The sequence below is a fragment of the Bactrocera latifrons genome, unplaced genomic scaffold (genome assembly GCF_001853355.1).
Source record: "Bactrocera latifrons isolate USDA-ARS-PBARC rearing strain unplaced genomic scaffold, ASM185335v1 scaffold_205, whole genome shotgun sequence".
Classification (NCBI taxonomy): domain Eukaryota; kingdom Metazoa; phylum Arthropoda; class Insecta; order Diptera; family Tephritidae; genus Bactrocera; species Bactrocera latifrons.
Genome location: NW_017535575.1, coordinates 512,514 through 539,142, shown reverse-complemented (window position 1 = coordinate 539,142; position 26,629 = coordinate 512,514). Strand labels below are relative to the sequence as shown.

General features: G+C 34.3%; 1 protein-coding gene across 2 annotated transcripts in view; it reads right to left on the bottom strand.

Moving 5' to 3' along the window:
• Positions 1 to 23,291, bottom strand: part of LOC108968149 — a 29,120-nt gene extending 5,829 nt beyond the window's left edge. Inside the window, exons 1-2 of one of the 2 annotated variants that reach the window (XM_018931941.1) lie at positions 22,959 to 23,291; positions 21,120 to 21,589 (exon numbers count right to left, since the gene is read on the bottom strand). In XM_018931941.1, coding sequence (XP_018787486.1) covers positions 21,120 to 21,178 — 59 coding nt within the window. In that variant the 5' untranslated portion in view covers positions 21,179 to 21,589; positions 22,959 to 23,291. Of the gene's footprint in view, positions 1 to 21,119 lie in introns of both variants that reach the window. The other variant, XM_018931940.1, reaches the window with a different exon arrangement.
• Between the last annotated feature and the right edge of the window lie 3,338 nt (positions 23,292 to 26,629).

The window sequence follows — 26,629 nt, the reverse complement described above, 5'->3', positions numbered from 1 at the left end:
GCCACGTAGCGAAAAGAAGAAACGACTGGCGCGCTGTTGTTAACTCGGCTATAATCGCGTAAGCGGTGTCTACGCCAATCAAGAAGAAGAAGAAATGTATTCAAGAATACTCAGTTTYAATTTGATGTCGATCTGTCAAGAATTTCTCGTTATTTTATGTTATGTTGTCAGCAATGTTGTAAATTATCGTTTCGGGAAAAACGCGTTTAAAGTTTCAACTATCCTATTTATACCTACGAGCGATCGCTCTTTAAAATGCTGCCATGAAAAAAACTATTTAAGATACGACCTTACCGATTTCACAGGAAATTTTCGAAAATATGAACTATCGAAGCAGAAAAAAAATCAAGTTTTTGAAAGTGTCACACTGGTATACCATAGCCCCTTAACCAATTTTCGTCTTTTTTGTTAGACTCCTATCTAACATGTTTCACAGAGTATATCGGAATTGTTTGTAACACCTAGCGTCGAGATAGATATAAAGTTATATATGTATGTACCTTTATTAAAATATCGCGATATGTATAATTTTAGATGACTCTTTGTCCATCTGTCTGTTCACGGCCATAAATTTTTAGAAAGTTTATGTGGTCCCGCCCATAATAAGTTCCACTTCAGCAGGCAGATAGTAACATAGAAGGTGGTGAAGGGAATCCCTGGATCACCTTCTATAAGTGAAAGTGCCGGATGGCATCATGAATTTCACAAGTTTGTTAGATGTTTTGATGATCGATCATCAGTATAAAAGTGATAAGATGCCTTCCATTCTATTATTTATTAACTTATTGACAAATTATGCTGATATATAATTTGATTTTAATGAAATGGGTCATAGAAAGCAATCCACACCTGAGCAACATGAATTTATAGATAATTTCAGTAGAAAAGCACGTAGAAAGTTGTTAAATAGGCTTAAAAGCCGAAACAATATGGACGTATATATCCATATGTGTGCAGATGTGTATGTAAATATCAACCCTACAAGAAACTTCTGCTGGGTTCACGAATACACTCGCATTTGTTGTGGGGCGTGACGTGCAATTTACTTATCCATTGACCGTCACTGGGACTGTTAAAAAGATATACCTACGTCTTTTAATGCTTACATATGTAAGAATGAAATATGTAAATTTTTTATAACTGGTGATCGATTGACCAATAAAATTATTGTCAATGTTTATGGTTTTTTTTGTTTCAAATGTAAATTTGCAGCACTAATTAACATAGGAGTTTCGAAAAGTGGTGAAGTCTAAAAGCTTCTCATAATTTATACTTTAATTATATTTTTTGATCCACATCTTTATATTATTATTTATGTACATTATTACAATTTATTTGAATTAAATGCTTTAAATTTGTTAAAGAAATAAAAATTATATTATCTACTTCACAAAATAATTGTTTACTTATGATATATTTACAGTCAAAATAGTCAAATTTCAGCTTTGATGAATTTATTTTTGTTTACATTAGTTTTGACACGCTGCTCTTATAAAATAAGCTTTGACTGTCAAAAGGTCGGTAAAATGGTTATCATTTTTCTTGCAGGGAAGCTACTACCACTTACGAATCATTGGCGCTATAGTTCGCCGATTGACAAGTGATGTGCTGAAGACATTGAGCCCGACAAATTGCAARGGACATCTGTCAAATATTCAAATACACACGTTCTTATGGACGGACCTATTTTGACAGCTGCACGACTACACGACTGCAGGCCGACAGTTGTCGTTCTCGCTAACTTCAATTTAATCCTATATTTGCCTACGACAGTGAAGTTGACAGTAGAATGGAAGATATGATACAAAATGTAAAATTACTCAAAGCTCTAACAAACCGGACTTTATTTTACAAATAAAAGCATAAAATAGCTCTGTTACATCATTTGTAATAACAACAGATAATTTGAAACGAATAAATTTACCTATTTACTTATAGTTTGCTTAAATATTTCACTTYGAACAAAATATTAAAATTTCATTGAAGTGCAAGGTATTAGTATGGCCACAACGAAATTGTGGACATGCAAAATGGACAACTCGTTGTTTAGTGTACATGCCGGTCATTGTTATGTTGCTGCCCTCTCACAAACGTTCATGTAGTAGAATTCACAACGCCATTTTCAGTTCACTGTCGTGCTGCTGCAGTCTGTCGCGAGCATTGTGTTCCGCACATGAATAAGAACACACTGCGAAAATAATATTAAAAAAAGTAGATGGATGTTTTTAATTTCAACATTTGATTTGTTAATGTTATTTGTTTAAAGTTATGAATCGAGAATAATTTATGAGAATTAAAAGGCAATAAAATTTTGATCATTATTTTAAACAATTAATAATTTTAAATATATATACTAAGTTTATAGATACTTTTGTATGCTTAGCATATTTTTATATACATATGTATATAGTATGTACATATGGATGTAATTTTAACCCAAACACAAATAATCAAGTGGCTGTGTCGAAAACAACAGTAGTATTGACCTCGTTTTGCTCAAATTTACTACGTGCCTTGCTGCGACAGCAACGGCGTATGAGTAATATTTAAGTCATGCCACATTATTAGAATATGACATACATATACTTATGTACATACACACATACAAATATGGTATATAAAGAGTCAACCATTCCATWCCAAGTATAGTGGCACTTAATAAAGACTACTTGTCTTTATAAGTATATTTATACATATGTATATGTATGTATGTATATGTACATATATACATACATATATAGACATACTAGTATATATTTTATGTGCAGAGGCTTTACATTTGTATATGCATATGGTTATTCAATGCAATTTACATAAAAAAATGTTTGGTTGATTAAATTTTTAAAACCAACAGGTTGCTAAATACATAAATAGTATTATAGACTAGTACGATAAAAATAAAACATATACTATTGCTTAGCATAAAATAAAAAAAAAAACGGAAATTTTTATTCAGGTAAAAAGAAGTTTACTAAATAGTTAATTAATGTTCAATAGTAAATGAGTTTTATAAAGAAATTCAAAATTCCTCATGAATCAACTAATTGCTGCTCTCCATTTACCACTAAGTAATATCATAATAAAATCGAGTAAAACGCAGTCCAAATAATGTTTGCTCTAATACTGTCAAAATAATTTTACTACAATATATTATTAATTTTTAAGTACCGTAATAGAATGAGTACTCATTCTCATTTTATGAAAGCAATCACGTCGACCTAACATCGAACTCTATGGAAGATCTCGTGCGGCGTGCATGATTGCGCCATCAACAATTGAGAGTGACAACTTATTGCGACCAACGACGTCAAAGCTTTTACGTACGACGTCAAACATTTATTTCCGAAACGTTTTCAATTGTATATTACACATACGAGATCACTCGTTTAATTCATGAAAACGTACGTGTTGGTTAGTGTCCAACAACTGTTACGTTACGCTGACTGGGGCCGGCGCTGACCCATTAATTCATTTATACTATATTTACATACAATTGATTTTTTTTTCATTTTGTGGCCAAATGTACCAAAAAAGACATTACAAACAAATAATAGATGCAGATGAGCTGTCGGGCCTTTCTGTGGCAACAAGGCGAGTTAGTTTCGATGTCATCGAATCTTCGGCTAGTTGCCAGGTGGTATTAAGTAATTGTTCATAGTAATAAACAAACTCTTAAAGGTGTAGCGAACTTCGCGACAGCACTCGACAACAAATTGTACAATAATTTTATGTTATGTTGAACTTAGGTAACGAAATATTGTTAGTTGTATTTATAAATATTGTTTTAAATGCTATTATTTTTCGAACAAGTTACTTTAGGTGTTTATACTTTTATATACAATAAGCTTGAACTTTGTCATAAACAATAATGCACGTGAAATTTCCTGAAAATATCTGGTCAAATAAAAAAGTTTTCCATACAATTGATTAGTTTGTATGCCAGCTTATGCCATAGTGGAATAAAAGGAGGAGGTGTATATGCCAAACACCAGGCGTTGAAGCATTAATGAGGATAGATGGTAGAATGGACCAATGTTGATACCTCAACATTCTCAAAAATATTATGGAACCATTCGAATCAATGCTTGTGAACTAAAAATGTGAGGCACTGGCTCACTGCAGAAAGCATTGATGTCCTGAGCTGGCCAAAGCAAACTCCATTAGAAATTTATGGAGCGATGTAAAGATGCAGATTTCTAAGAAGATATTCAAAAATGGTAAGAAACTTTCGACTTGAACCGAGGACTTTGCACGCACAAWACTGGTGAATGAAATTAGTGGAAAGTTTGTACTGGCGACGCCAAACTTCGTTTCCAACGTTTTCTTCTGGGTGTAAAAAACTTCGAGGCAAGCTAGTTTAAAATATTATCATGAGATAAATATTGATTTTTTAAACACAAATTTTGATTTGAAAGTTTCTCATTACATCCTGATATAACAAGGAAATGTACGACACCGTTCTACAAAAATAAAATTAAGTAATTTCTAATGCAAATATTGATCCAATATCGTCGAAATATCTTCATATATTCCCCTAAAATAATTTATAAATTCAGTTCATACCCTACTCTAAACCTTATTTGAAGAAAACAGTGGATTACGTATAATCTAATATTAATTTGCCCCCGAACATATGTATGTAAAAACATAGAACTTCCTTATTTGGTAGAATCAATTTATTATTATGACTCAAAACTTTRAAACCATTACAAAAACACGTGAGTGTAGTGAGGATTTTATAATTGAAATTGCATTAAGTCTAAAACTCTTACACATGGATGTACATATGTATGTATGCATGTAGATCTAAAAAAATTTTCACAACCAAAAAATTTCTTATCTTCAGTACATTAACCCATACCATATCGACAATTAAGGTCTTTAAGCTTATAATGAAAAGTGGCAATATTCATATTAACAGAGTTGGCGCACCTAAAAGGTTAATTATAAATATTTACATATGTACATACATACATACATATGTACATACATACATACATATGTACATACATATTGAGCCCCCTAAAATATTTTGTGAATCAAACAACAACTGTGGATTCCGAAGAAATATTGCACACGTGATCAATATTTTTATTGTATCGGCAAATTCCGGACAGCAACAAGAACACATACATATGTACTTCACAAATACAAAAATATGCAGTATATATGTACGTATATACATACATAAATACGAGTACACATTTCATTATTTCAGCGGCAGTACAACATTTATGGAGCAAAATGTGTATTTATGTGATATACATACATATGTATGCATATAGTATACTTTATAAATAGAAAAGAATTGCACGCGCTAGAATAGATAAACAAACATTAGTATTTACTGATAAATTGTACACGCTACGAGAAAACACATTATATGCTTTCTATGTATGTATATCTACATACATGTGCATGGAAACACACAAAACAGTGTCGGAAAAAACTACAGCAGAGCGGATAGTTAGCAAGTGAGTTGGAGTAATCAGTGTATACAATTTTATACTCAGTGTACACAACTATATGTATAAGGGAAGATGTACGCACCTACAAACATATGCGCAAGTGTATACCAGATTTAACTGAAAATAACCTGATCTCACTAAGTCGATAAATCTAATGACGTCAATGCCAAGTTTATTGAAAGCACTSACGAAGCAACAACCCGAATAGAAATATAAATATTATGCATAGACATACAGTGGATTTAAAAGTAGGATCGTTTTCTCGAAACTGGACAGCTTTAAACAATAAAAATATGTTGACATACATATTTAATGCAACGCTTATCATATGCTTTCAAATCACGCTTCTTTTGAACTCCTTTTAAGTAATTTTAGAACTAGTTCTCATATTCAATTTAATTAACAGGAAACATTTCTTGTATAACCCCCAAAGGTAATCTAGTCACCGATGCCCAGAGCATACTTAAATTGTGGAAGGAACACTTCTCCAGCCTACTGAATGGCAGTGAGCACACAACGCTCAAACCATAAAAAATGAGACCCCACAATCTGCGCCAATTACCGTGGGATAAACCTCCTCAAAATCGCATATAAGGTTCTAACAAGCGACGTATTATGTGAAAGATTAAAGCCCACTATCCACAAAAGGAGCTGCCTTTATGCCGCGATATCTGAATTTGGTATTGCCGCAAAACTCATACGGCTGTGTAAGCTGTCGTTGACCAGCACCAAAAGCTCCATCAGAATCGGGAAGGACCTCTCCGAGCCGTTCGATACCAAACGAGGTTTCAGACAAGGCGATTCCTTATCGTACGACTTTTTCAACCTGCTTCTGGAGAAAATAGTTCGAGCTGCAGAACTAAATAGAGAAGGTATCGTCTTCTATAAGAGTGTACAGCTGCTGGCGCATGCCGATRATATTGATATCCTCGGCCTCAACACCCGCGCCGTTAGTTCTGCTTTCTCCCGAGAGGACAAGGAAGCAACACAAATAGGTCTGGCAGTGAACGATGGCAAGACGAAATATCTCCTTTCATCAAACAAACAATCATCGCACTCGCGATTTGACACTCAAGTCACTGTTGACAGTCACAACTTTGAAGTCGTAGATAATTTCGCCTATCTTGGAACCAGCGTAAACACCACCAACAATGTCAGCCTGGAAATCCAACGCAAGATAACTCTTGCCAACAGGTGCTATTTCGGTCGACGTTGCGAGCATAAGAGAGAAAAGTTCTGCGAAAGATTTGTGGTCCTTTGCCACGATGAATATCGCATTCGATGGAACGATGAGCTGTATGAGATATATGACGACATGGACATAGTTCAGCGAATTAAAAGACAGCGGCTACGCTGGCTAGGTCATGTGATCCGAATGGACGAAAACACTCCAGCTCTGAAAGTATTCGAAGCTGTACCCGCCGGGGGAAGCAGAGGAAGACCATCACCCCGTTGGAAGGACCAGGTAGAGAAGGACCAGGAAGGGGATTTCATCACAGTTTATCGAATTAGTCAAGATACTACTGCCTAAATACAGAGGAGAAAAATAATGTATTTCAAGGTTTTTAATGAGCACGATTTCAGCAAACAAAAAATTTTGGTTGATTTTTGAATAACACTGTGTTAATTGAGAAGTCGGCGCTTAATTTTTTACGAACAGTGATTTAGCGAGTTTACAATAACAAGTTGTGCTATCTGTAGGATTTCTATTTAAATTCTTGTTGTTATATTAACACAATTGTTTTTGTCAAACCATAAAATGAGCAAATCGTACAAACCACTCATATAAATGCAATGCACTGTTATAATAAAGAAGAGGTACAAAAACGCTCTTTCTGACTATTAAATAAATGCAAATACATACTCACAAATTCCACTTTACAACTGTGATATTAGAAAGTTGGAGATATGCTGCAGAAAACATCCTTATTTATAAAATTTGTAATGGAATTATTGGATATACATATTTATGTATGTATGTACATTTTACATATCATTTCAAAAGTTTTCGATTTTACTTTTTGCCCACGATTTTTGGATGAAGATACCATGTCCCAATTTTAAACATAATGTGTATGTATGTACATACATCTATACATGCGAAAAGACCGTACACTGAAAAGGCAATACTATTTGAAAATAACAATTTTCAGAAGGATGAAAAATACCSTCTTATCAGAGCTTCTATCATTGGAGAGCCATCACTGTAAATATATATTATTCTGGAGTACTGGCGTACAAAATGTATGTATATTAATTGCTCTCTTCAGTGGTATTTTTAGTATATGTATATAATTGTTAATACTGTATAAATGAATGTGTATGTACTGCTATTTCGTACTTTGACCACTTGATTGTCTGCCATTTCGTTTTTCCCAACAGTTTTGAGTTTTGTAATTCACGTGATATTGTTATTTTCAATTTACGGCCGCAACGTTCAGAGCTTAGTCGTACACACGTAGCGCGTGATGRTGTGTTTAAATACACAAGACCATACAGCCATACATATGTACAGTTGCGAGCATTGAAATAGTAGTGCCTATTGGCCAAGAGAGTTTTGCTTTAAATTTTGTTTCTKTTATGATATTGCCGTCGATCATTATTTTAGTTATATTCTCTGAAGTATAACGGTCCTGTTATATATAACAATAAGTGCGAATTACTTACCGTTACTTTTTTAAAGGCAATTTTATTGGGATATCTGTTTTTATGAGCGAGCAATAGAATAGTAGTGAACGATGAGATGATTGCAAACAGATAATTTTTAATWAAAAAAATTTAATTTTATCAAACAAAAAGTAAGTTTCCAGATCTTTTATTAATTATTCAATGCAGTGACGAAAAACAAGAATGTATTCAATCTGAAATAAACAACGGTAAATCCTACTAGGGATTGGAAAGAATTGTAGGGTGTTAAGCCACAACGACTGACAATGCAATTATTTATAAAAAAAGGCGAAAAAAGGGGTGCAATATGGATTCTTTCCGAGAATTTTACAACAATAATTGTAAGATGCGCCAAGACTCGACCTAGAATGTCAGCTATGGAGGTTCGGAATGAACTGAACCTGGCCTACGGTGTTCATACAGTGAGAAGACTTCTACATGAACATAATTTATATGTCTGGAGTCCTCGATAAGTACCGTTATTAAAAAAAATCATATAGCAAGTTGTCTTAAATTGGCCAAAGGACCGATTGAGAATTTGCCGATTGACGCAACATCTTGTGGACAGACGTGTCGAAAGTTATTCTATGCGGCGGTAAAGGGATACTGAAGGGACCCCTAATAGAGAGTACGACCCCAGATTCAGCACAAAAACTATGAAGCTTGGCGGTTTGAATTTCATGGCTTTTGTGTTTTTCTTACAGGCCCAATTTTTTTGTGCAGTCCCAATTCACAAGATTACTAGCACAACGGATCGACACAAATTCGTGGATATAATCGAGTATATTACGATACCATTTGCTGAAGAGGACATCCCGCTGAAAAAAATAATTACCCGAAGGGTGGCAAAGGAGTGGTTTCGGGTCAATGGAATTGAGGTCATGGATTGGCCAGCTCAATCCCCTTTCCTCAATCCCATTGAAAACCTTTTGGCAGACGTTAAGAAAGTCATATGGAATGGCAAACCCAAAAACAACAATGAGTTGTGTACCGTAGTGCAGCAAGCATGGAAGAACATACCACTAAAAAGATTCCAGTCTCGTAGATTCTATGAAGCGTTGTATTGCTGTTATTAAAAATCATGGCCATGCTACCAAGTACTAATATCTCGTATAGACGGAACTTCCAAAAATCCTTCAGTTTAAAAAAAAAGAAACTAATTTACTGCTCTGATCAAATTTCATATATAAACACAACTTTGTGAATAAATATATCTTACACCCATTCAAATTAAAATATTTTTATTAATAAACGTAGCCAGGGAAATATGATAAACTTTTCCGTTTCAATTGATGTCAAAATTGTTTAGAATTTTGCATAACTCACAGGTATATAAAACTCTAACACCCACTACTATTTCACTGCTCGCAGCTGTATGCACATATAAGCATGAACTTAGGTCTGAAATGTGGCTATGTATGCATATTTGTTGCCATCAGTAAAGGCGGAGCATATTGCCATACAAAATTCAATTGCTTATACAATGGCGAGCACAAGCTTGCACACATAAACAAACAAACAATAATACACACACATACATTTATGCATAGTATGCGAACGAAGTCGTGATAGTCGTAAGCTTGTGCATTTCGAAATTTTCCAAAACATTCCATTATAAAAGTTGTTTTGATATTAGCACATATATGTACATACATACATGTAATTTATCTCAGTGCATACATATTTGTAGTGTATGTATGTAGTAGATATACTTACAGTATGGACGAATTATTGTGAACTGTGCATAATGTTATAACAATATATTAGGTTGTCAAAAAGGTCTTGCGGTATTTTCACTAGTTGGCGCTGAGAGAGCGTAGTTCTAGTTTTATTCGTCGCATCGGGTCATGCTATACCTTTTTGGAAAGCTCATTTCACGCGCTAACACGTGTTTCTTTTCGTGAGTTCGTGAGTTMTAGCGTCGCAAACATGGAGCAAAATAAAGAGAAAATACGGCATATTTTACAGTACTACTACGATAAAGGCAAAAATGCATCTCAAGCCGCCTATAAAATTTGTGCAGTTTATGGATCCGATACAGTTTCCATTTCCACCGCACAACGATGGTTTCAAAGTTTTCGTTCTGGTGTAGAGGTGGTCGAAGATGCGCCACGCTCCGGAAGGCCTGTCGTCGAAAATTGCGATAAAATCGCTGAATTGGTCGAAAGAGACCGGCATAGTAGCAGTCGTAGCACCAGTCAAGATCTGGGCATGAGTTTTTTTTTTTTTTTATGAACAATTTAAAGACTTTTTTGACAACCTATTATTAATAAACAATTTACTTTTAAGAGTGGGTCGTGCAAATATAGAAAATATTTTTATACTCTTGCATCAGCATCAGTTCTTACAGAGTATTATAGTTTGTTCAACTACGTTGTACGTATCATCTAAAACTTATCGCGGTAGATATAGGGTGATATACGTATGTATGTAAGTTTATATGTATAAATGATCAGGGTAACGAGAAAAGTTGAAATCCGGGTGACTGTCTGTCCGTCCGCTCGTACAATCTGTAACTTGAGTAAAAATTAAGACATCTTAATGAAACTAGGTATGCGAGTTTAACCGAWAACCTATTAAGTATCATAACTAAGCACCAAATTAAGATATAAAACACATATTTGACACAGGAGATCGCAGTAGAAAGGGACAAGGCATTTAAATTCCATTATTTTTCAAACTAATTACGCTATATTTAATAAAATTGAATGAGCTTTAATATGAATAAAAGAAAAATTAATTCCATACACTGAAAAAAAATATTTGAGTTTCTTAATGTAGCAAAATTCATCAGCCACCCTGTACTCAAAGAAGTAAAGCTGAAGTATGCCCATCGAAAATTTGTGGGCTGATGTTAAGAAAAAGACATCCGAGAAAAATAAAATATTAAAACCAATCCGTAAAGTTAGCTACTCATATTACAAACACGGTAAACGATATTAATATATTTATTTATCAATATTTTGCTTTCAGGTCAATTCGATTAATTTTGACACATTATGTTTTTAGATTTTTGGGTAATATTGAATTTCTTGTATTAATTTGAATTGACATGCAATTCTTTCCCTTTTATCGTTATTCATACTTTTATACTTTGAATAAATAATAAAATTGTTACCTACATATTTAAAACCTGGTATACTTCTTCTTACGCGATTTAACTGACTTAACAACAGTTTTTAACTCGCCCAGACAGATATTTCATACTGAGGTATTGCACTGCGACCTAGGGTCTATTGTGCCCTCTTAACTCGCCTAACCTGATATACTAGTGGTGCTATTATTTTGACAGCAGCTGCTCATATATGTATACATATGTACATAAGTATGTGCATACATACATACATATATATGCATAGATTAGGTTGACTATAAGGTATGGCGTTTTCGATTATGGATTTGGTTTACTCATCAAACAGTTAATCATTCGTTTTTGAGTTATTATTTTACATTCCTTTAAAAATGTTTATATATGATATTTTCTTAATATATCAAAAATAGTAGTTACTTGTCTATTAAACTTTTTTTTTATTATATTATCTTTTTTATTATTATTTTTTTGAACATTTAAATTTTTAACAGTAGTACAGAATATGTCAAGCCACTGCTCTTCGTTTTGCAAAATATTTTCACCATAGTCTTTTTCAAATAATACATTGATAATTTTTTACTCCACAATCACAAGCCCGGTGAGTCAAACTGTAAACATTTTAGTAACTTATTATATAAAAAGTCCGGTTTAAAAGTCACTCTCAAAACTACTAAAAAAATATCGTTGCGACGAAATAAGTGTGTACGTATATATATTTTTTTAATGTTGCCGTAGATTTTGCGGTGCTGTAGTCGTTGTAATTGGTTTGTATGCATGTATGTGTGTATGTGTTGATTTTGTACATTTGATGGCTGATCCAGTTGATTAGTTGCTAAATGTAATTCAAACGATAAAGCCCAACACCTTAGTCGTCTACGTTTAATAGCGCAGGAAGGGTATTTTACATCATAAGAATTCAAACAACTATGAATCAACGCCAGCAAATCAGCACCACACACATTCCTACTGCATACCTCCACCTGCATTTTTAATAAATAGAACTCGTTTACATTCACACATGCAGGCACAAGTAAACGCAATAAAAACTTTATATAAAAGTGTAGAACTCACAATTACTAGAGGAAACTGTTTTCGCGGTTATCTTTACCCCTTTTAAAGCTGTATGCATACAAGTATGTATGTACATACATATTCAAATTCAATGAAAACAGACTCTTTGTTTCAGAAGCTGAGAACACTATGTATCAAGTTGTTTTCTCCTGTTAAGTAAAGTCTCTTTAAAAATAGCTTATATCAACAATAAAATGGATGTATGTATGTATATAGTAAATGTATTAGCATATTTTATATAACCAAGCACTCGTTTGATATTTTTGATTTTCCACTTCTTATCATTTTAAAGCACAGTACATATGTATGTATGTTTTTTTTATTTTTTATTTTATTTACTTTCTATTTTATTTTATTTACTTTTATTTGTCTTTTTCTTCTATTTTGTTTTTTATATTATATTTCAATACAACCTCATTGTATTTTCATGAAATTTAGTTTTTGTTTTTTATAATTAAATAGATTCTAAATACATTAATTAAAATTTATAATACAAAAAAATAACAATTATAATCAGTTCCGACAATTCTTTCGTGATTGAAGATGTATTGGAATTTTTAAAATTTTGTTTTCACTTCACACCTTACTGTTGTTGGCAAGATCCCGAAATCGAAAACAACGAGAGGCAATTGAATATCTGATGTGCGAATCATGCTCACACAACAACTGCCTCAGCGTGCTATAAACCCCAAGATCTTAACTGTCTGGTACTCACATAAGTCAAAGTGAAGCCGCCGTGCATTTCGTCCCAGTTTCCTCCGGACCCGCAATTTTCTAGAATCAGTTCTCTGTCGAATTAATTAATAATCGAAATAAATAGTTATTCTTCTCTTTGGTAATAGGACATTACGTTTTCATTTATTTGAAGTCGCACAATTATATTGAAAAATGTGATAAACGCATTATTGGTTGAATGGCTCCCACTGGTACGAAAAATGTACATTTGAAAAATACACATTTATTTATGCAAATTTATTTTACAAATGTTTAAAACCTTTATTATTATTATTTAATATGTACATATTTGCACATTTAAATGTTTCTACTACACAACACAACCAACATTATACAGAAAAATAAAAAAATTAAAGAATTTGGAATAGAAGTTCAAGAACTTGAATGGTCCGGAGTGCAGTATTTTGGCAGGTCTGCAATTTCCTCATCTGCTTACCACTGCATCCAGGCGATCATATTGGTGCTGCGTAGTTTAGGACCGGCCGGCCGATTGCCTTGTATGTTGCCAACAACATTTTTTTGTCTTTTCCCTATGTGCTGCCGGCTAGCGACTTGAGGATCTTGTTGCGGCTCTGTACCTTGGCGATAATCGCGGTTATATGGGGAGATACTATCGAAAGTTACACCTAAAATTTTAGGGTTATTAACAGTCGGAATTTTGACGCCATCGCCTGCAATGTTAAGTTCAAGTCTATGCTCCTTCGTCCAGTTCGTAAAAACGGTTTCTGTGGATTTCGTGGGGGAAAGTGTAAGGTTCCGTGCAGCGAGGAAACGAGAAAGGTCGAAGAGGTAGTTGTTTACCTTCGAACACATGCCGTCATCGATTCCCGACGTCAATATCGTGCAATCATCTGTACGAAACCCCCTCTGCTGGCTACGGCAGTTTCTCTCGCAGGGTGGTTTCTAGTTGAGGCCACGAACTATCTGAGCGTTTATGACGTTAAGTGCTGTGGTGGTGCTGTGCACTTTTCGGAATCCATACTGGTGAATGGCTAGGCTCAGGTGGTGAGCGAAAGTGGGAGTAGCAAGGCCTCAAGTGTCTACTGGGGAGAAGCTTACTCACACCGGTGGAGAGGTTGCAGGACTGCAAGTGCTCTATACATGTCGTCTGCTTATGGTGGTTTTGAGAATCCCCGGGATCGGCATGGCATAAGGTGACTCGCTCGTTAGCTAAAACGGCTACTTCGGCTGGGAAATTGGGGCGGATTTCCGCAATTCTTCCAGCCGGGATGAAGCGAGCAGTAACTGCTGCAATCACTTTGCGGAATTGACGCTCGCCAACGGATACGTCCGTAAGAATAGGTAGAGCGTTGAAGGTGCTCGCACTAAATTCTGTGAAGCCGACCCAATTAGCTTTTTTAAAGTTAACGAAGGAACTTTTGTCCACAGAAACGAAATCGAGAGGTTTCTTGATCGTGATAATTATGGGCAGATGGTCTGTTGCGAGAGTTAGCATAGGTCGCCAGGTTATGCTATTTATTAGACCACCACAATTTGAGGCATGTATATATTAAATATTTCAAGCTCGACATCGCCTAACCGGATAGCTATACCCTGATATTCTAGGGTAGTATCCCTGCGGTCGATGTCTTCATCGATTAGACAATATTGCAAGGTGTTGTCAAGTATGAAGGCTAGGCCACCACCRTCAACTCGCTGCGYAAGTCAGAGTGAGAGCTATGTTGCCTGTTTGAGCTCCYGGGGACCGTGGAGGTCCTCTGTTGGCCACTCGAGTTGAATGGTGGCGCGCGCGGCGCATGAGCTGTGTGCAGATTGCATAGCCGTAGAGGCTTGTGTCACAGTAATGCGTAGGCAACATGGTGCCACGTAACGCGKGGTCCGCTCCCTGTGAGTCTTAAGGCCTGAGCAGATCTTAAGATGGCTCCATCCATTGCATGTATTACACCTGACCTGGAGTTTGGATGGAGCCTTTTTGCGCATCCGCAGCAGAAAAATTCCTCCGGGCCCGGGTTGGGTGGATTCAATGCCAGTACGAGTCAGGAGGATACGGAGCAACGCTGCTGTAAGGCATTGCTCCAATGACGGCAAACACAAATTAGTACTCGAGCAACACGCTTTGTGCTTTTATTCATAACATAACAGTTATTTGTTACGCAATATGCCTTGCGTTTTCATTTTGAAATTCTTTCTTTGGTTGCAATTGCGCTCAGTTTCAAAAAATTATATAAATTAGCTAATCAATAATTTGAGAATGTCATATGAAAGGGAATGCAGAAAATTGTCCGTTAGAAGCTGTTGGCTTCGTGCCGAGCAATGAGAAAAATCAAAAGAGAACTAATGTGTGTAATACAATGCTCGCGACAGACTGCAAACGACATCTGTCTAATATTAAAATACACACGTTCTTATGGACAGACCTATTTTCACAGCTGCACGACTACACGACTGCAGGCCGACAGTGGAGTGTGTAAATGTAATATGTGAAATGTAAAATTACTCAAAGCTCTAACAAAACTGACGTTATTTTACAAATAAAAGCATAAAATAGCTCTGTTACATCATTTATAATAACAATTGATAATTTAAAAAAAATAAATTTACCTATTTACTTATTGTTAGTTTAAAATTTTCACTTTGAACAGAATATTAAATTTTCATTGAAGTGCAAGGTATGGCCACAACGAAATTGTGTACATGCAAAATGGGCAACTGCGTTGTTTTGTGTACATGCCGGGCATTGTTATGTTGCTGCCCTCTCACAAACGTTCTTGTAGTAGGATTCACAACGCCATTTTCAGTTCACTGTCGTGCTGCTGCAGTCTGTCGCTAGCATTGTGTTCCACACATAAAGGTTAATGAGCGACAAAAGTCCACTCGAGTCGTTGAAGCAGTCTTGCATAGCAGCAATCAAAAGCTAAAACCGATCAAGAAAACAAAAAGTTGCCCAGCGCGTACCAAAAAAACCGGTTTAAGCGACAAAAGAGACCGAGTGCGAGCCGGCACTAAACAGTCGTATTTACGTTCATATGAATAAAGTATACATATTACATATAACTTACGATATAAATGGATAAGTGTAATAGCAGGAACAGTGGAAAACGCTACTGCCTTCCTTCCTCATCGAGCAAAATGTGTGAACATTTGAGAACGTGGCGAAAACGCAGAAATCAGCCATCTTTGTTTGGTTTCATTTGAACAATGTTGCCATTGCYCAATACGCATATACGAGTATAGTTTTGTACACATTAATGTTTTCAATTACAATTTTTTAAAAAATAAAATATCAAAATTAAAAACAAACTATTAAAAATAGTTTATATWWTTATAAATAATAGCATTCGAATCTGATTTTGAGTTATTTTAAGAAAATTTCAAACTTATTGAACAGATTGAATTATAATAGTTGATAATTATTACAGTATACAGATATTGGCAACCCTGCGTTGTGAGAGAGCAATCAGCTGACACGTTTCTACGGCTAAAATCCAAATGCCGTGAATTCTCACGTCATTCTACGTCAAAGAGAGAAGGGAGTAGCGTTTTTCACTGTGCACTTACATTGCACGCCCATAAGATAGGTCGTATCAGCGGACACGGGCCACGATTCTACGTTCTCCAATGTTTCTGCTATAAGTAAATTTGTGATAGCTGGTATTATTACTTCATGAATATTAGCAGGAACAGTCAAAAACGCTACTGCCTTCCTCCCTTTTCCTTCCTCATCGGCAAAATGTGTGTCCCGTGAAAAACGTGGCAAAAACACAGAATTCAGCCATCTTTGTTTGTTTTCATTTGCACAATGTTACCATTGCTCAATACGCATGTATAGTTTTGTACACATCTATGTTTTCAATTACAATTTTTTATAATAYAAAATATCAAAACTGGAAACAAACTATTAAAAATAGTTTATATATTTATAAATAATAGCATTCGACTCCAATTTTGAGTTATTTTAAGAAAATTTCAAACATATTGAACAGATTGAATTATAAAAGTTGATAATTACTACAGTATATACATAGATATTGGCGCCCTGGGTTGTGAGAGAGCAATCAGCTGACACGTTTCCACGCAAAAACCGAAATGTTGTAGATTCGCACGCCATCCGACGTCAAAGAGAGAAGGGAGTAGCGTTTTTCACTGGGCACTTACATTGCGCGCCCATAAGATAGGTCGAATCAGCTGACATGACNTTTGTGCTAAAGAATTCTGATTTATTTTGCTTTTTTTAAATTTGTTTTGTAAATATGAATTTATTCTTGTTGTTTTTTTTATTGTATGAAAAAGGAGAGATTGGAGAATACTCACCATAAAAATTGAATCATTGTTGTTCTTTTTTCTGTTTCTTTTCTTTCAACTAAAATAAACTTTCGTATAAAAAACCACTGTCCGATTATGCGTTTGAGCCACTGTAGATATTGGCGCCCTGGGTTGTGAGAGAGCAATCAGCTGACACGTTTCCACGGCAAAAACCAAAATGCTGTAGATTCACACGCCATCCGACGTCAAAGAGAGAAGGGAGTAGCGTTTTTCACTGGGCACTTACATTGCGCGCCCATAAGATAGGTCGAATCAGCTGACATGACCCACGATTCTGCGTTTTTGACTGTTTCTGCTATATCACGTGCTCTCTGCTGGGTATGACTTCGCTCTTTTTTATGGCGAATGGTTCATTTCCAACACCAAGTAATCTAAAGTTTCATTGACGATTAAATAGCTTTTAAATGCTGTTTCATAAGATATTTTTGCTTAACTTAAGAATCAATTCTTTTTTACTTAAGGTTTTCATAAGGTCTCATAAAGTTATAAGTTGTAACGATTCGTAAACAACATTGCATTGAGAATTGTAAATGTGTAAACTCATTTTTGTATGAAATCCAGCAACAATTMTTAAACAAGTGTAAAAATTTATAATTTTACGATGCTTTGCGACGGGTTGTGAGTACCCCAACTATATGAGATGAAGGAACGTTACCACAAATTCTCCATTTATTTGCTTCCGGTAGTTAACAAGAGTGCATTTTAAATCATTTTAACAAACTATTACAAAACTTGTTCTTAATTGTTTTTAGCACCATATTTGTGCGCTGTGAACTCCACAAAAAAACCAATGATTGAAGAGAACAAAAACATTTTATTCAAAAATATGTATAAAATAATATACATACATATATTTAATAATGCAAGTAGACCTGGACTCAACGTCGATTTTCAAAACTTCAAATAAAATGCAGTTGGGTATTGGAGGAATAATATGGTCATTGGATGCATACTAAATACAGAAACGTCCGACAAATACGTATATGTAYATACATATATGCATATATTTACATATTTATAAATACGTATACGTTTATATATTTAAATACCGACATATTTATACTAATAATCTCCATTGTGTAGACAATTTCCTCTTTTTGTTTTGATGTTGTTTTATCTATGACCTTCTAAAGGACACACGTGTGCAATCCATAAACAACTATCTCAAAATCAACAGGCAAACAAAACTAAATGGGTGTCGGCTATATAAGCATGGCGGTTCTATTCTCTCCATTCACTCTAATTTCTATATAAACAAGTTGATATGGTAACACATTTGTATGTATGAATAAGCAGGTGTATACAATATTACATACAAAAAATATTTATACACAGATATCGGCATATGTGTAGATCTAACAATGAGAGACGAACCGTCTTTTCGCCCACTCATAGCGAACTCGAGTGCGGCGTGAATTCAAAATTAAAATCAGACGATAGGTGCCCACTCAGCCAATCAATATGAATATTGGCACAAGTGTATAAACGGACTTAAATTATTTATATATACATTTATTTATATATACAAGTACACAGTGTATACAGTGAAATTCCTCTTAACCAGACACCCATCGTAGTAGAGATTTTGTCCGGTTAACGGAGCTGTCCACAAATGAGGGCGTGGTAAAAACGTATCTTTAAAAATGTATATTCTTACAGTTAGAAGTTGCAATTCAGAAATATATTTCTATTGAATAAAGAGTTTTACAATACAATATGATTTCTTCAAAAAGAAACACACTACTATTACGGAAATTCAAATGTTTTTTTTTATTTAATGTGAAGTACAATAGACAATATTCAAATGGCCCCATGACTTTTCTAGCAGGCACTAACTCGATGAACACCATTTTCCATACTTTTTCCACTAAATGAAGTCGTTTGTCAACATTGACTTCCCGTCTTGTTGGAACCAGATGTTGTCAAGAACACCCAGTAGTGAATGAATGACAATTATCTATGTCATTAGTTTCCGAAGTGCCATTGCGGCTAATAGGTAAGGCTTGCTTTGACATTTTATGTATTGTTCTTAAAAACCACTGCCACAAAACACTAAGTTGTACACCATTTCTTGACACATTTTATGAAATATTGTTCGTTTATCAGCGATTATTTGAATGAAACATTACCAAAAATATTGCCTATCAGGTCATTGAAACGTACTCATGTCCATTTATAGGAACTGGTTTTGTAGGAAAATATTAATGACAACGTTGTGTTCGTGAAATTTGTCCAGCTCTGATGTAGAATAGAACCCGCACTTTAAATAATTGGCCAAAAACCATAAGTCACCGATAACTATATATGTATGTATGTATTCTGTATCTACCCATAAATCCGAAATCGGGGGACGTTATTCTAAAATTTACCCTTTTGTCCAGTTATGTATGGAAGCTGTCCGGTTATGAAGACTGTTCGTAATGGGGAATTTCACTGTAGTTATGTTTATGCACATTTACAAATAAAGACACAAAAATTCATAGTATTACACTAACATTGTTATAGAAATTCATGAGTCGCTGCATTTATATTTTTATCTATAAATACAGCACTTATTAATTTCCTAGTGCACTGAACACTTGGTGGTAACCACCACTGATGGATTTAGTTCATACATAAACTTCATAAAAAGAACCGATTGTATACATTTACATATAATTGTTATAAATTGAAAGTATTAAATATAAAAATTAATGTTAAACAATTGTTGTTGTCTCCAGTAATATTGACAATGATAACGTTATTGACGTGCATAGTTTTGTATCTATGTACTTCGGCATTAGTGTTGCCATTGACGTTATTCAATAGCCGTGTATTAACTGCCTAACGTCGCTGCCTCGCTTTTGTGTTGGCTAACATGTCAGGTACCTTTCCCGCTATACACGACGATTGACAATGTGAACGCACGACCATARAAAGAACATTAGCGAACCAATGGCGTTCGCGTAACGCAGATCACGTTTACAATGTCGTGCGCTTAGTTACATTAAACTATTCGTTGGAATGAACGTTTTCGCACGTTTTCCTAGCGTATTTACATGTAATTAACAACTGCATGACAAAATTTGTTATTATAGCTGCAGAACAAATATCTTAAGTCATTTGGTGGCCTACTCAAAGTTGACAGTCCTTAGCCGGATAAAAACCTGGGATGTTCCCGGTTACGTAGAACCGACTTGTCTTTTATATCGAACAATTTTAGCATATTTAGCATATTCTTTTAACAATATTAATTTTGAAACTTTTTTCTCAAAAGTTTTTGATACTACCAATAATGCACTATAAATATGGACATTACAGTTAAGCGTGTAATTGTTGTTCTTGTGCTTTTCCAAATCATTAAAATATACAATATAATCCATAATCATCTTTGCTGAATATTATGAATAATTAATTAGTCGCGTCGGTATTCAGTCCGCCATTGCCAATAATAACATTTAAAGTGGTGATTGTATGTACATACATATATAACATCCATACACGTAGCAACAAGTACGAAATATTATTTTATGCTTTGAATGCTTGAATTTTAAATATTTCTTCTTAAAATTGACGTTTACAATATTTCTATCAATTTATATTATATAATCCTCAAGAAAATGTTAAAATAGAAATACATACATATGTATAAAAGTTATATTTGTGCATAAGAAATTTCTGTTTATTTCAATAATTAAATATAACAACATCATATTTTTGTTCACATGTATGGTCTTAATATTAGATACATAAAATACAAATTAAACTAAATACATTCCTATGATTATCTAAAAGAATACATTGTAATAATTGTTCATACCTACCTTTCATACTTAACCGAATGCGGAGCGTGTCCATTTGTTTCGCTCCAGTACGATTCCATAACTTCGTACTTAATTTTGTTGCTATGTGTTGGATGCAGTTGAGGTGGAATGGTGGCAATCGTTTTTAGTTGACTGGACTCAACAGTTGCAAGAGATGGAACGACCAATATAGTGTTCGGGATAATTTTTGCTGTTTGTGTACTGTTGCACGGTACTCCCTTTTACACTTGCATGGGCTATTGTATGATTGTAAAACAGCAAAACATTTAGTTCACACCTATTCCCCTTCGTATTAGTTGAAATAACTAATTGGTACCTTCGACTACGGTGTGATTAATTTCGATGAAATTACACGCAGTACTTTTTATTATTCAATATACATACATATATATATATATTCTTTTCAATAGCGGTTTGAAACAAAATATATTTTAAATCTTTCGGTTGTAGAACATTAGAACCAACATAAACTTTTAATTTATAGATTATAAAAAAACGGAATTATACTTTTTATGATGAAATATATTGTAACAATTTTAATATTTCGTGTTGGATTGAACACGAGATAGAGAATGGAGCCAAATCCTGGAGCAGGTACAATATTATCACAAAATCAACAATTTACACATTTCACTTAACTTGTAATCTGCGCTCTTTTTTACCAATACGAATGCATTTTTTGGGTTGATTTAAATATCCAAAAGTAATTTCTACAACTATAGGCACTTAAATCATAAACTGGGCGCCTTGTGTCTAAAATTACCATAACATACAATTTCTGCCCAAATTAATTATTTTGATTTCGGTMTTTTTTCAGTACATATTATTTTAGTTCACTTTTACTAATTTTGTAGTTAATATATGAAGAATCAGATGTTTTGCAACGTTACAAGGAAGGCAATCAATTAGTTTAAAGTAAATTTGTGAGCGTTAAAAACTGCACCAAACTGATAAGACTCTCCAGATAACAAACGTATTTTTATATATTCTTATCTCTGAAAACACTCACTAATACCAACGTTTCTGGTAAAAGTCGCACATGCACAGCTCCTCAGGTTTATTTGTGTAGGTTTCTTAATCAGTAACGTCGTAAACTTCCTAATACTTTTATGTGTGTTGTTTCACTGCTATTTTTGTATAAAGCCACTATACAAATTTATCTTTTCCACAACGAGGCGATATTTATTATTTTCTTTCTTCCTTCATTGGTTACTTTATTCGTCGGTTTTCAATTGAAATTTTCCATTCAAGCAATATAAGGGTAGCAACAATGGCTTGAAAACACCAACTGCGATAATATAGCGAGTGAACGACACCGCCCGAAATATTTTACTTATTCGTCTTGCTTTTCAACAAGTTAACTTATTTTACATTTTTTGTTTTACTCTATTCGTTCTCGCTTTTAGTTTCTTACGAAAACCTTGAATCGCCTCATAGTCGCTACGCGTACACAAAATTTAATTTTCAAAAATAAAACGTGAAAACGTGATTTTTATAAGATATTTGARACAGCAAGTATCATACGAACTTTTTCACTTTACTTTCCGTCGTTTCCTCAGTAAAAAACTTTTTTTCTATACAAATACATACATATACACGTTTCACRATTTGTCACGTTTGCGTGCTCTGTCGAAATTTTCGTTTTATCTTTTTATATTTGTTGACTTGTGCTTTTTATTTTTGGCCAGTTTTACTTTTTCATTTCGCTTTTATTTCTTTCTCTCTATCTACTTGTCGTGTTTCTTTCCTTAACAAGACACATACATATATATTTTCCAATTGGAATTACACCAGTTGCTCAGCATATTATTATATACACGTATATAATTTTTTACTCACAACCACTTGCCATGCTATGGAATGTGAAAACTGTAATTTCTTTATATACTCTGCTGTTTTAATTGGAATCTAAATTCACTTTCCACATATCAAATTTTAAAATATTTTAAAGCAAAAATTTTATTGAACACGACTCCGACTAACTTTAATTCTACTTTTTTCCACTTGCAATGCAGCTATTATATATAGTGCGCTCACTTAACGCTCTCCCGTGTGCCACCACAGTCTGAATTCAAATGAATAGGACGGAATTTCTAAAATTAACACGAGACACAACACCGTACAAAATTTTAGCAACGAATGCGACAAAACGCAATGATAGCCACGACTATACCACACCAACAGCAAAATGACTACGTAAGCCGAATATGTATTTACATGTATGTACTTGTATATACACATTTGGTTACTCTGCTATGTCGGCTATTACACGAAGCAACTTTTGTTGCGGCAACTCTTGGTTTATAGGCGAGGGGGCGACGAGGAGAGGAGAATCGCGCCGAGTTTCCAGTGTTCAGCAATTCGCTTTGTGTTCTTATTCGTAACAGTTCGCTGCGACTTTTTTCTGCATTCGTGTTCTTTCTTTCGTAGTACATAGTTRCATTTGCGTATATTATTTTGAAATTTTTTTATTTTATTTATTTTTAATTGTTTTTTGATTTTTTATATACTAATATGCTGTCTCTTATACACATCTAGATGTGTATAAGAGACAGGGAGAGGAGAATCGCGCCGAGTTTCCAGTGTTCAGCAATTCGCTTTGTGTTCTTATTCGTAACAGTTCGCTGCGACGTTTTTCGCCATTCGTATTTTCTTTCGTAGTGCATAGCTGCATTTGCGTATTTATTTTGAAATTAATATTTTGAATATATTTAAAAAATTTAATTTCATCTTTTGGCACGTAATTTGCAAATATGTATACAAATATATATAATATAATATAAATTTTTTAGAAAATGGAGTATGACGAAAAAATCGAATTAATGAAAGATATTGATTCAGACGATAGTGAAAAGGGTGATATACATATGTCAAGGTCGTTTTGTTTTAATTTTGAATTATAAATAAAATGTATTTCTTAATTAACAGAACTGATTAATATATGTGATAGAGTGGCCCAAATACCTATAAGGAAAAAGCACCGACAATGGATTAAAGTAAAGAGTAGACAATGGATTAAAGTAAAGTGAAAGAGAATGAGAAAAAAACTCGAACAGAGTTGCGCAACACAAGTTGCTTGTGTGAAGGTAATGGGCAACAGCAAAAGAGAATCGCCCGAGAAGCAGCAACAAAGGTTGCTTCGTGTAATAGCCGACTTTCGCTCTGTAGGGAAAGTTATGTGTTGAATACAATGCTCGCGACAGACTGCAAACGACATCTGTCAAATATTAAAATACACACGTTCTTATGGACGGACCTATGACATGACTGCAGGCCGACAGTTGTCGTTCTCACTAACTTCCATATAATCCTATATACATATGCCAACGACAGTTGGACGGCAGTAGAGTTGACAGTAGAATGGAAGATAGTGAGATAAGGTAGAGTGGTAATGCCACTAATATGTAAAATGTAAAATTACTCAAAGCTCTAACAAACCTGACRTTATTTTACAAATAAAAGCATCAAATAGCTCTGTTACATCATTTATAAAAATTRATAATTTAAACAAATAAATTTACCTATTTACTTATTTTTTGCTTAAAAATTTCACTTTCAACAAAATATTAAAATTTCATTGAAGTGCAAGGTATTAGTATGGCCACAACGAAATTGTGTACATGCAAAATGGACAACTGCGTTGTGCCGGGGATTATTATGTTGCTGCTTATGTTGCTTATGTTGCTGCCTCTCACAAACGTTCATGTAGTAGGATTCACAACGCCATTTTCAGTTCACTGTCGTGCTGCTGCAGTCTGTCGCGAGCATTGTGTTCCGCACATTAAAARTGCTTTCTATTTGCCATTTGTAACAACTAAAAGGGGATTTGGGCGCTCAATACATTATTTTATGTGTCACGCCCGGAACACATAGAACGCGACAGACTGCAAGTGACATCTGTCAAATGTTAAAATACACAGGTTCTTATGGACACAGCTATGTAGTTATGCAGCTGCCTCATTAACTGTGTCCTTAAGGACGTGTATTTTAATATTTGACAAATGGCGCTTGCAGTCTGTCGCGCTCTATATGTTCCGGGCGTCAGTCCATGTTCATTCCCAATATGACCGAAACCGAGAAAAAATTGGAATTCCTTTATGAGTAAATAACGTCCCCAAAAGTTTCGGGTACATTTGTCAATGTGTCCTTAGAAGGCCATTGAATACAAACTCTGCTACAGATCTCTGTTAATATACGAGCGAAATGTTCAGACGCCATTAATTTCAGTTTTTCCTGCGGGGTAAATGCGGGCGTTCCCACTCTTGTATAATACTGCATATTGCTGTGGTTTCAATTCAATCATTCTATTGGCAAGAAAGTCATGGTAACAGTATAAAACAAATTGTTTACACCATTAAATATAAGCAACAATATGACATCTTCCAAACATGACATTTGACCGCTTGAATTTACGCCATAGATAACTTGATACGAGACTCTTTGGTTCGAGAGAGAGCTGTCGAAATTCGCATTTTTTATAGCATTTGCCAATGATGCCACTGTGAAAAATATTAGCTTGGGTATTTAATAAATTCTACAAAACACTAAATTAAACACTATGGAAATGCACACATATATAAATGCTAAAATGCAAAATCATTAATTAATTTACATAAACATTTATTTTGCCAAAATATTTTCGCAGAGTTCAATGAAATTTATCCCTGAAGTTATCTATGGGTTCGACAACGACTCAACGATAGCGCGTAAACGTACGTGTGAAGTTAGTTTGCACCAGAGATAAAGAGATGTTTAAATCCTCTCTCACTGGAAGTAAGACAGAAATTTGCTAAACGTCAAATCCTACTGAACTTTGAAAGCTAATCGAGTTCAGTAGGTTTTGACGTTTAACAATTGGAAACGAGCGATGGCCAGATTGAAAGCTTAGAAAAAAATATGTATTTCAATAGAAAATAGAAAATGATTAAAAACATTTAATGATTGAGAGCTAAGGAGCTTAAATCCTTTTATTGGATATTCAAAGGTCAAAAGTCAGTTTTTCTAATATACTTTAAAAAGATTTAAATAGTTTCTCCATTTAGTAAGTAACCAAAAGATAGTAATATAGTAATAATGTTTTAATTTAAAATGCCCAAAAATTCTTATTTTGTTCGATCTGGCCATAATGGAAAATGTTATAAAAAACGCTTATTTTGAGGCGCTCTCACATTGGAATAAGTTGAAGATCCCTTTATTCATCCCGCATACAATTCTTGAAAATTTTGCATGAAATTAACCCTGCAAAACGGGTAGCTGTTAGTTCGCTATTACACGAAGCAACTTTTGTTGCGGCAACTCTTGGTTTATAGGGGAGGGGGCGACAAGGAGAGGAAAATCGCGCCGAGTTTCCAATGTTCAGCAACTCGCTCGCTGTGTTCTTATTCGTAACAGTTCGCTGCGACGTTCTTTCTTTCATAGTACATAGTTGCATTTGCGTATATTATTTTGAAATTTTTTTATTTTATTTTTTTATTTTATTTTATAAAAGCTTACATAATAATACAATTATT